The 11,954-nt window shown below is 32.7% G+C and overlaps 2 protein-coding genes across 2 annotated transcripts; both read right to left on the reverse strand.

The window, feature by feature from the left end:
* Positions 1-1,826: 1,826 nt before the first annotated feature.
* On the reverse strand, positions 1,827-2,783 carry LOC127222018 (olfactory receptor 10AG1). Its single transcript, XM_051183936.1, has one exon. It carries the CDS (start codon positions 2,769-2,771, stop codon positions 1,827-1,829), a length of 945 nt encoding a protein of 314 aa, XP_051039893.1. The 5' UTR covers positions 2,772-2,783.
* Positions 2,784-9,444: 6,661 nt separating this feature from the next.
* Positions 9,445-10,383, reverse strand: LOC127222019 (olfactory receptor 5W2). Its single transcript, XM_051183937.1, has one exon. The coding sequence runs from the start codon at positions 10,375-10,377 to the stop codon at positions 9,445-9,447; it is 933 nt and encodes a 310-aa protein (XP_051039894.1). The 5' UTR covers positions 10,378-10,383.
* Between the last annotated feature and the right edge of the window lie 1,571 nt (positions 10,384-11,954).

Consider the following 11,954-nt stretch of genomic DNA (forward strand, 5'->3'; position numbering starts at 1 on the left):
GTAAATACAGAGACAAATGGAGACATTCCATAGAGACATTGAAAGTTATTAATATGCAGAAGTAATATATTTTTCCAATTTTGAGTTCTATCATATGTCATTTGCTTTGCTTTGTTATAGCCACTAAAATGTATCTTTAACACTATTCTACTTAGGGCTATTCAGATTTTAATGTTTAATGACAGTAACCATATTTTAAGGATATTTCTGATACTTGCATACCTCTTTGGTTAAAGTATGTATTCAATTATTTTGCATGTTTATTTATTATGGATTTTCTTCTGTAACTAAGAGTTTGGGAAAAATATTATTTTGTGAACATTGTTGATAGATAATTTTCAAAGGGTTCCCAATCTTTAAAAAAATATTATTTTCAGAATCAACTAAGTTGCTGAAATACAGTTAAATCCTTTCCTTTTATTGATTATACTTTAGATAACCAATTTACAGTTTTTACCTATTTCTCCTTATTTAGAGATTAAGCTTTAATATTTAGGCATATTGTTATTTTACTGTGCAATAGCATATATTTGTGGTCTATTGAATGTGTTTATTTTGTGTCATAATCTGTTTAAAATCATTCCTTTATTATAAACCAGAAATACAAAAATAAGTATTACATTAAAATATTTAAATGAGTTCATTTTCCTTATTTTTATAAATTTAACAACCCTTCTAAGCAATTTTATACATATATGTAATCTACTAAGATCATATTACTTCCAATTTTCACTCTTATCACTCAAACACCTATTTTTATGTTATTCTTTAACTATTAATTTTAATTGGGATGTTTGTTTGTACATGCACTGAAGGTCATTTGGTGCAAGGGCAGTTTAGTAATGACAGCACGACTACAAAACAAGTTGCAAATTTAGAAATCTGTGATGGGATAAATGAAAATGTATGGTTCAGTTCCTCCATGCAGAACATTTCAATGGCTGAATAATTTTAGTGCTTCTTGGGCTGGGTTACAAGAGTGAATGCATATGTATGCAGATACAACATAACTGAACTTCAACAAATCCTGAAATAACTCAAGTACTTGCATTCACATTTATAATCCGGGAATTCATTTTTGTAAACATGAAGAGACAGCGGAGCAGATCTGTGGATTTTAGTTAAAAATGAAAAAACAGCAGGAACAACAACAGCAGAGCCTCTCAGGAAAGGAACCTAGAATTACAGTAACAAAGAAGAAAACATATGTGCAAAAATATTGAACATGTTTATAGAGCTATGTTATACAATAGATAAAGTGATCTTATACTAATGAAGGGAAAGGATGTGGATCTCAGTTTTCCCTTTGTTATTATTATGGAAGTTTCCCACAATGGAGCAGAATCACTTAAATAAGTAATATCCAATAGGAACTGAGGCTGTAAAATTTGTAGATTTTATGGAGAAGTACAAGAAGACTTGCTGGTAATTTACTCATTACTTACCTACTCATTCAATAAACATTCATTATTCTATTTCTATTAGTAGTTATTGCCCTATGTGCTTCTGAATCATAGAAGACAGTCAGAAAATAAAGTTATGAAGAAATTTTGATTTTACCCATATATTTAAAACAAACATGTGAAATATTAAGCTTTTGTTTTTAAAAACAAATATTATTTTTTCTTCTGAGATGGCTTATTGAGGGTGGTGTTACCTAATGCACATCTAAGTAGAATAAGCTTCACAAGAATATTTAAGTTTGAAAAAAAGTTCACTATAAAATGGAAGTGATTGCCTTCTCAATATCAGGAAAAAAATATTTTAAAATGGGTGATTTACCAGCAATGCATGAAAATAAAACACTTAGATGCTAACACATGACCTTACTTTTGGAGTATTAACTTTCTCAATGCAGCAATCACCTCCTTGTTCCTAAGACTGTATATCAATGGATTGAACATGGGAGTTATAATCGTGTAGAAAAGAGAGAGCAGTTTATCAGTTCCTGGTGAATGCATGGACTTTGGCCTTAAGTAGGTAATGGTACCAGACCCATAAAACAAAACCACTACCAGCAAGTGGGAAGAGCATGTGGAAAAGGCTTTTGCTCGCCCTTTGGCTGTTGGCAACCTCAGAATGGTGGCAATGATTTTACTGTAGGATGTAAGCACCAGTATAAATGGCAATGCTGCCACCATCATTACAACCACATAGACAGACAGTTCATGTACCAAAGTGTCACCACAGGCCAGTTTGAGAATGGGGGGTATGTCACAGAAGAAGTGGTCTATTTGGTTAGAATTGCAGAAATGCATAGAGAATATCCAACAGGTTTGTCCAATCTGGATTGGGATGCCACTGAGCCACGAGCCTGCGGCCAGCTGAGTGCATTTTCTGGGGTTCATGACCAGAGGATATTGAAGAGGGTTGCAGATGGCTACATAGCGGTCATAGGACATCACAGCTAAGAGGAAACATTCGTCAGTTCCCAGCATAAGAAAGAAGCACATCTGCACAGCACAAGCCAGCACAGAAATGTTTCTATCTTGTGTCCAAATGTTGAACAGAGTTCTTGGGACAGTGACTGATACATAACAGATTTCCAAAGAGGAAAAATTGGAGAGGAAAAAGTACATGGGTTTTTGCAATGTAGGGTCAAGCCTAGTTATTAGTATTATGAGGCAATTACCAATGAGGATAATCGTGTAAATGATGGAGAACAATGCAGACAGAGTCCCTTGGAGGTTGGGAAGAGCTGCGAATCCCAGCAGGACAAATTGCATTACTGTAGAAATGTTGTTTTCTGCTTCAAACTCTTCATTTTTCATCTGTGGGAATGATTTAGTAAGTCTGAATCATCTCTGCCTTTAATTTTGAGTCATTTTCTACATTCCAAGAATAGAGTTCAATCCTATCTCTGCATTCTTTCTAAGAATGTGGTACTTTTAATAAGTGCCTTTGCAATACCCAATGTTTCATCCTTCTTGAAGAAGTGATATTAAATTTACTCTAATAAATTATATTTCTTGTTGTGTTCATTTAAATTCACTGTAATTTTCAATCTGAAATATGTTCAATACAGATACTTTGAGTTTATACTCTATTTAAATGTTTCCTGTGAACCTCAGCTTGTATTTGTTTTATATTCAACTATAATTTTCAATATAAAATAATTCAGTGTTGAATACAATATCTACACAACTATGTTGCTTGATTCTTTAAAACAAACATTGTAGGGAACAAAATATAATATAATATTTAAATGTCAAAGAAAAATCTGCACAATCAGATTTCAAATTATTTTCAGATTTTACAATGAGCAGTGACAATGGCTAAAGCATTTTATGTGTTGAAAGGCTCAACAATAAGTCTAAGGGTAAGTTGCTTATTCAAATTACATATTCACTTACTTCATAAAAGATTGCCTCCTGGTACCTACATTTGTTTCTGTCTTAAAACTCTTAGCAATTCACAAATTCTTGCTAATGTAATTCAGTGCATTCACTGTTTACAACTGGGTGTTTTTTTGCTGAATGATCATGTTTCAGGGTGTGATTATATATATCTTTTCGTTTCCTTATATCCAAACGTACATGGTTAGAATCTTAAATAGTATTATCCAGATTTAATGTGTGGCAGAAACATTATTTGATAAAAGTGGTTCAGTATCTTATTGGAAAATTATTGATAAGTCTTAAGTGCCTGCTTCATCAGTGTATCCTCAAGGTGTGAGAAGTGGTATCTGCTGGAATTCAAAATCTCTCATACTCATTGACAGTTTTGAAATGTGTCTGTGGATGTTAAATGGGTATGAGTATGGGAGAATAATTTTATTTCTATTACCTCTTGCAGAAATAGTATTTCTATCATTGTTTTGGTAGAAATAATGTTGTGATATATTGCTTCATAAATGATATGAAGAGAAAATGAACTAAGTCACTGAAAGAGAAAGCCATATAGGTAAACATTTGTTAAGAGTGTTGTCTAGGAAGTCATGTACATTCAAGCAACAAACAAAAGTTATATAAGAGTTTATTGTGTTACTGCATTTACAATACTTTAGACAAAATATTTCCTTAAAATATCCATAGTCCTTCCTTGTCATGAATTCTACTGATTAAGGTTTGATGCTAAACATTGTAGAAAACAATGTAAACTGTTTCAAAGAAGAGAACATTGTAGAAGTTACCAAAACCTGGAGATCCTAGACTTGAGGGATAAAAAGTAAGGTTATTGCAGAAACTAAATTCTAGTTAGAAGTGTAATTTATTGGTATGCTACCCTACATACAGGCAATTATGTTTTATTCTTTGCAAAAGTTTAACCCTATAGGAAATATGTAAATATATTCAACCTAACAATTATACTTGCTTCAGGAATGAGCTTTAACCAAATTTTAATGGTATAGAGTAACATACATCAAACCACAACATGGTACCCATAAACTATAAGAATTTCATTACATCAGGTAAAAGTAAATGAAAAAATAAGACTAAAAGAAATGAATGTCATCCCTCCCTCTAGCTATATTTCACACACACAGGAGTATAACTGGGTTACTAAGATAATAATTTGTTTGTGGATTGTAATACAACTATGATATGATATGATTTCCACTGTGACTTATTAAAAATGCTCATGTATCCTATTCTTCTTATAATATCTGTATAATTTCATTCATGCATGTGTTCCAATTTATTTCAGTCTCATGCATAATGCAGAAAAAGCAACTCAAACAAACAAGGAAGACCTTTGTTAGTATGTGCATGGAATGTGAACTTAAGTCAGCCTCATGCAATATCTACATTGTTATTAATTATGTAAAAATTTTGCTTTTCACAGATACTGTATTTAGCATATGATTAACCAGTACTCTATTAATACATGTTAATGTTTATGTGATTACAAAACAACAATAATGATACTAATTTTAGTATCTGTGCTCACTATATAATAAAGTTATTTGTCTTATGACATAATATGATCTCATAATAATTATATCCAGAAGACTATAGAGAATCAAGGTTGTAGAATTTTAAAAGAAAATTGAAGAATCTATACTTTTAAAATATTCTATTACTATATATCATTTAGTGATAATAAACATGCATGCATTTGTAGGCATAAATTGTTGTATACAAAAGTAATAAATACTACATTATTTGAAGCAAAGTAAATAAAATACATACCTTTATTAGATTCTATAAAATGATAGAAAAAGTAAAAAAAGTTAAGTCTGATTAGTTATTTAAGTTTTCTCAAAGTCTACCTGCATTCTCCAACATATGCTAGTGTCAGATCTAAGAGAGTTCTTTAAGTACTAATGGTTGTCTATCCTGGGAAATGCTTTCCTATTGTCTTTTATAATTGGAATGAGCTAGTTAGTCTGACACTCATAGGGTTTGATGCAACAACCAAAATACTGTATTTTGTGCTGCCTCCTTCTCCTCCTCCTGTTCCTCCTTTTTCTTGGTTTGCAAATTCTCAAACTCTCATGCTTTTGGGTGATTATTTTGAGATGAGCTTTAAAATAGTTGGGATACTGGAATAGTATATTTCCTATAAAGAAACTAAATGTTCTTTGTAATGAGGTTAAATACAGTGTTTTGACCAGAACAATTATTCTTTTTTTATTGGCAGCTGAGCTGAATTCTATGGCTATTTGGGCATTTGAACAGTCATTGGTACTTCTTTCTTTGCTATGTCCATGTCACTCAATCCAGTTAGTGTGCATCCTCCCTTAGATTATGAAGTTGGGGCAGATAAGTGGATAGTGGTGAAATGTATCCATTACTTTTAGATTCTTTGAAACAGGAAATTACATGTAGAGTTTCCATACATAAGTCCTCATGTAATATTTAGTCACAAGACCACAGTTAGCTTCCAGGGAAGCCCGATGATGTTATTTCCAGTTTGACTTCTGTGTGAACAGCAAAGTAATAATATGAAACTCAGGCTGTGGCTATACTGTGTTCCGTCAAGAAGGAGCTCATGTTAGTAGTGTCTTCTCAAATTTCTGTAGCTAAGTAAGAAACTGCATGCAAGCACCATACAACAAGCAATTACCTTCCTGATGTGTTAGCAATAATATTATTTACAGTATAAAAATGCATACCTAAAATCACAGAAAACAATTTCTACCTTCAAAGATCCAGTTTGCAATATTTTTATATAGGCTTTGCAACAAAATGAATGCCTGTTAAGACAGTTATCTTCATGAATGAGAGCAGAAGAAATAGTCTTTCATGAGTGAGAGCAAAATAATTGGTTATCCAATACCAATGATCAACTCTAAAAATGCACACATATACACACATACAAACACATGTACATATATGAAATATATATGAAATTTTGTTATAAATATCACTATAAAAATTGGGTATGTTATATTTAGTGCCATATATGTATATACACATACACAAGCAATAACAATTAATGAAAACTGTGCCATAAAGTTTAAAGAGAACATAGGTGGGTATGAAAGGGTGTTTGGAGGATCAAACGGAAATATTGTAATTGTTCTTCAATGTCAAAAAAAGAAATATTATAATAAAATTATATAAAAATTAATATATTGGAGGTAAAGTGGTTTATAGTAAGCTATATATTAAGAAACATAGAGTTAATGATTTTTATTTTTATAGTTGTAAATCAACTAAAAAGTCAAGTAAATTTAATTTCTAAATAGACAAAATGGTGTGACTAAAAATAAAAGTAAGTATGCAGGAAGGGACAGAAGTGGAAGTAGTGTTATATTTACTTCAGCGATTGGAAATTATTAAACTTTCTATAAAGAAAGACCTGTGGAAGGCTGTTCCATTTACGGTTAATGCCCACTGAAATCACATCTGCTTATAGTCTTGGAGAAGATTCTCTATTAGTCTTGCTGCAGCTAATATTTAATAGTATGTAAGCCAAGACATTACATTTACATCTGTAATTTACATCTGTTTTCAGTCAATACATACAGTTAAATACTATGTTAAGATTATATACAATTATCATGCCAATCAAGAGTCATAGTACTGTCAATTTAATTGTGATTAAGATTGTTCATTTAGGGATAGTGATATCTCAGTGGTTAAGATCATTAGTTGCTCTTGCAGAGGATTCAGGTTCATCTCATAATCACCTGTTAACGCAAATTCTAAGGGGTCCAGTTCTCTCTTCTTACCATGCAATATGCTTATGTGTGTAAAAGAAATTTTCCCACAGATGCTTTCCTATCTTCGAGAATGATAAAAGCCCTAGTTAAGTTATATGAGATTATTTATTTTCCCTCTTTATTATTAAATGCAAATAATATATAAGGATATACAGATAAACTAACCACAAGCACTGGCATCAACCATGAATCTCTCATCAGTACTTAGAAGGAACTCATAACCATTAGCATATCACTTTCCTTTTATCCCTACTCTCCAGCAATGAACAATCTTTATTCTGCTATTTCTCTTAATTTCCAAGATCACATATTATATGGTTTTTATGCATAATATTTTCAGATACCTCAATGTATATATAAAGTCAGTATGAGCAAACAATATTACACAGTTTTTTCTTAAATTCATATCTGTGTTCTTGCATACAATGTTCCTTGTGAACTTTTTCCATGTTGTGTTTGGATACTTTCTCATAATTGTGTAGCATTTCAAAATACAAATGAAAATTTATCTCAATATAATATGTAGCAAAAAGTTGCACAAAATCTTATCATTAAAACACTTCCTGTGATTATGATATAAAGCAAACCTGACTGGTTGCAACAGGGGAATTATAACAAAAACTCCCCATTACAAGTTTCATGCTCCTTTCAGTATTAGGATCCTAATTCTTAAGTAGTATATGACATTAAAGTTTGGAAATTATATTTTACCAAAAGTTCAGTGTGCAAAATTTTTTTACATGTTATAGAATGGGTGTAATCTCTATTTCTCCTTGGGTAGATGCTAGAGATAAAGTCAGGAATGTTGCCTCGCATCTTTAATCCCAACATTGAAGAGGCAAAGACAGGTGGATCTCTATGGCGTCTAGGCTATTCTGGTCCACAACAGCTAGGGCTACATAACAGATGAACACTGCCTCAGAAAAAAAAAAAAATTAGCGATTGTGATTTGGGGTAACTATGTCTTTGTGTGTTCAGAAAGAATAGATGCTTTCATATATTTTTACAAATCAGTGTGGCAGTGACTGTAGAACATTTAATACATATTTATTGTCAAAATTAAAATTAGTAAAAAATTAATTGTATTTTCCACATGATTCAACATGCTTCACTAAGATTATTAGTTTCAATTATTTCACCATTAAAAACCTTAATATTCACACCAACTATGTGCTCAAAATTTCTAAATCCAATTAACATGCTATTACATAGCTATGTTTGAAAATAATTGGCTTTGTAAAATTAATATTATCTCATTGTTGCCATTATTTAAGATAAAACTTAATAGAAAGTAACTGCAATTCTTTCATACACAAATGACACATTAATTTTATTATGCAAAATATTTATACAAATAGTATGAAGTTTACACAGCAATATATTCCAAACTTATAATCACAGAGAATACCAGCCAAAAGATACATATCTGGGAAAGATCCTTAAAAGCATCTAACTTAATCATAGTCTATCAGAGTTTCTACAATGAACTCATAATTTTTAAGAACCCTAGCTCATGGTAAAAGCAGTTACTAAATCTACTTAATTCCAGAGCATCCTGATTTTTGACTCTCTTAATATTATTCTAACTAATTTATGACAAATATCAGTAACACATATCCTTAAAATTAAAATGTAAAATGAACTTTATAAAATTTAAGATATCTCTTTATACTTAATTCCATTATCTATGAAAATCCCAATGCTAATGTACTGAACTTGTACACATGTGTGCCAAATTATTGTTATCTTTGGCAAGTTCTTTCAATGGCAAAGAGAAAAAAGTGTGTCAAGATATAGGGTACTGTGTACAATTGTAACTGTGTATTATTAGTATATAGTCAATTATAGCATTATACTTGGATGAAAATAAGTGTTGTGAATTATTGGTATATTGGTAGCAAGAATGAGACTTAAGATACAATCATAAAAGAAGAATAATGGCTAGGATAAAACAAAAATATTTAATAGAGTGATGAATATGTCTGTTAAATTCTAACAAATTTTACCTTGCAAATCTTCATAAAATAATTTTTATGGCTTAGCCAATCTTTTAAATTCAGGGTAACAGAAAGAGGAAAATAGCATGTGTGTGAATATGCACCCACACATGAGTGAGTGAACACATGTGCAGGCACATACACAATTACACAGGCATATGTGTATTCAAAAAAGAATGGACTGTAACATTTGGAGATCAATTTTACCATAATTTAGCACTAAAATAAATACTATTTTTATTAAATAAATATTAAATGAAATGTCATTTTTCATAGGATATAATTTTATAAAAACAAAATCAACTTGTATGAGAATGGGAAATTTTAAATAGGTATTTAAAAGCATATTTTATTTTTCAGTTTATTCAGGGCTTCTTTAACATCCTTGTTCCTCAGGCTGTAAATTAGAGGGTTCAGCATGGGAATCACAAGGATATAAAACAGTGAACTCATTTTGTCTTGATCAAGAGAATAAGAAGAACTTGGTCTGAAATACATGAAGAGTACGGTTCCTTGGAAAATTGCAACTGCAGTCAAGTGGGAGGCACAGGTGGAGAAAGCTTTCAATCTCCCCCCAGCAGAGGGGATCTTCAAGACTGATGAGATGATGTAACAATAGGAGACAAGAACTCCAGAGATGGTGCTCAGCTCAATAAAGCCAAAAATTGTGAATATTGCTAATTCATTGACCTGTGTGTCTGAGCAGGACAGAAGTAGGATTGGAGGGATATCACAAAAGAAGTGATCTATTTCATTAGACCCACAGAAACATAAGTGGAATGTCAAGGTTGTGTGTATCAAAGAGTCTGCCACACCTACAAGATAAACCCCAGCCATGAGCAAGGAACATAGCCTGTTGGACATGTTTACTGTGTAGAGTAAGGGGTTGCTGATGGCTTGGTACCGATCAAAGGCCATCACAGCCAGCAGTATGCATTCAGAATCTACAAATGTACAGGAAATGAAGAACTGCAGAGCACAGCCAAAAAAAGGAATTGACTTGTCGTTGCCAAACATATCAATCAGCATCTTGGGCCCAACTGCTGTGGAATAGCAGAGGTCACAGAAAGAGAGGTTACTGAGAAAAAAGTACATAGGATTTTGAAGCTGGGGATCCACTTTAATTAAAAAAATCATTCCAAGATTTCCCAAAAGGTTGATGAAATAGACCAGTAGAAATATTGTGAACAAAACTATGTTTACATCAGAGTTATTGGTAATTCCCAGTAATATGAACTCAGTAAAAGAAGAGCAATTTTCCTGCTCCATTCTTCTTTGCCTTTCAAAACTGTTTAGAAATTGTTTAAGGGGATGGAAAATGTCTACTTTGCTTTCTGACCATCAACTGTGCACCTGTAAGACAAAATATGATTGGCTTCACATGTTATTATTATTCTCTAAGAGAGTTATAAATCAGTTTAAAGATGCATTGCTTTTTAGTTGAAAGATTTAAGAACAAATATCTCAGCTAGTCTGTTTAGAAAATTTGATCTCATTTTCTTGGTATTCATACAGCTTGTTGTTTTCTACAAGTTTTCTAATGTCTGTGATTCATGTTTCCTTGCCATGGTATGTATTTGGCAGAAAGAAATATTTTTAATTCAAACTGATATCAAGCTCTGGCATTGCAGATAGTGTAACAGACCTTTTCTGTGCTTTTGATCATTCATGTGATACAGAAAGCATCTCATTATATCCCTCAAAAATCATGATGACTTTGGAAAGATTTTTCTATCAGAGTTACTGAATAATCAGGTTACTGAATAATCTTAATAGGCTTCTATTTTACTGTACCTGGTTCAGGTTTCCTTATTACCTGTTCTGAATAGTCAAGGGTCTCCTACTCACATGAAATTATTATTACCAAAGATATATGCTATAAAATTGAACTACAACAAAACCCCATTTATTTTTTTTTTTTTAATCTAAGAACTCAGAGAGGATACTCCATCTTCCCCAGTAACATATGGCACTCCAGATCGGGCTCCCTAAATTTTTTCAGTAATACATAGATTTCACTTAGTTTGGAACTTTGAGGATCTGCCCCAAAGTGGATCTTTACAATTTCCCCCAAGAGAGATAAAAAAAAAAAAAAAAAAGCACTGATGATGAGGGATTGAGACTTTTAGAGGCACAGGTCTCACTGGCCACACAGCACACAGCATCCATATTTGAACTTTTGAACTTTTATTCTCTTCTTCCCTTCATGCATAAGCCAATTCTTAGGAAAGTGTTTTGAGGTTTATAGATAGTAATTATTTGTGAAAATGCTCCCAACTGCCAACTGCCCCTCTCCCTCAACAAATGATCATGCTAAAAGTGAAGGCAAAGTGAAACATCTAGAAAGTTCTGACTTGGTGGTCCTTGATGTGGAGACCAGTCAAGGCATCAAGATATCATCTCCTGTATCTATCCAGATGTACAGCTGGAAACATGCAGGATAGAAAACAAGGGGAAGTGGAGGGAAGTTTGCATTTTCCAAGGCTCTAAATTTCTGCTGTTTTCTGTTCCATGGCACCTGCTCTGTCCCTGCCCACATTGACTTGCTGCTGTAGGGCACCTCCTCATCTCCCCATCCCTTCAGGAAGCAGACAGCAGAGATTCACAAACGGACCAGGCCCTGTGGCTTTTAGAAAGTGAGCAGCAGGTGCTGCAAGTCAAAATGGGGGACATGCAAGGGGATAGAGAGCAGCAGAGCTTTTACACTCAGGTCCTACAAGGTACTTCTCTTCTTGGAGGTATAGGGGTGGTGAGAACCACAACTGAATGAGTTCAGGGAGAGGAGGCTGCAGGGAGAGTCTTTTTTCTTCATTCCTGCTTGACCTTATGATTTCATCTTTCCTTGA

This window comes from Phodopus roborovskii, unplaced genomic scaffold, assembly GCF_943737965.1.
Source record: "Phodopus roborovskii unplaced genomic scaffold, PHOROB, whole genome shotgun sequence".
NCBI classification, from domain to species: Eukaryota; Metazoa; Chordata; class Mammalia; order Rodentia; family Cricetidae; genus Phodopus; species Phodopus roborovskii.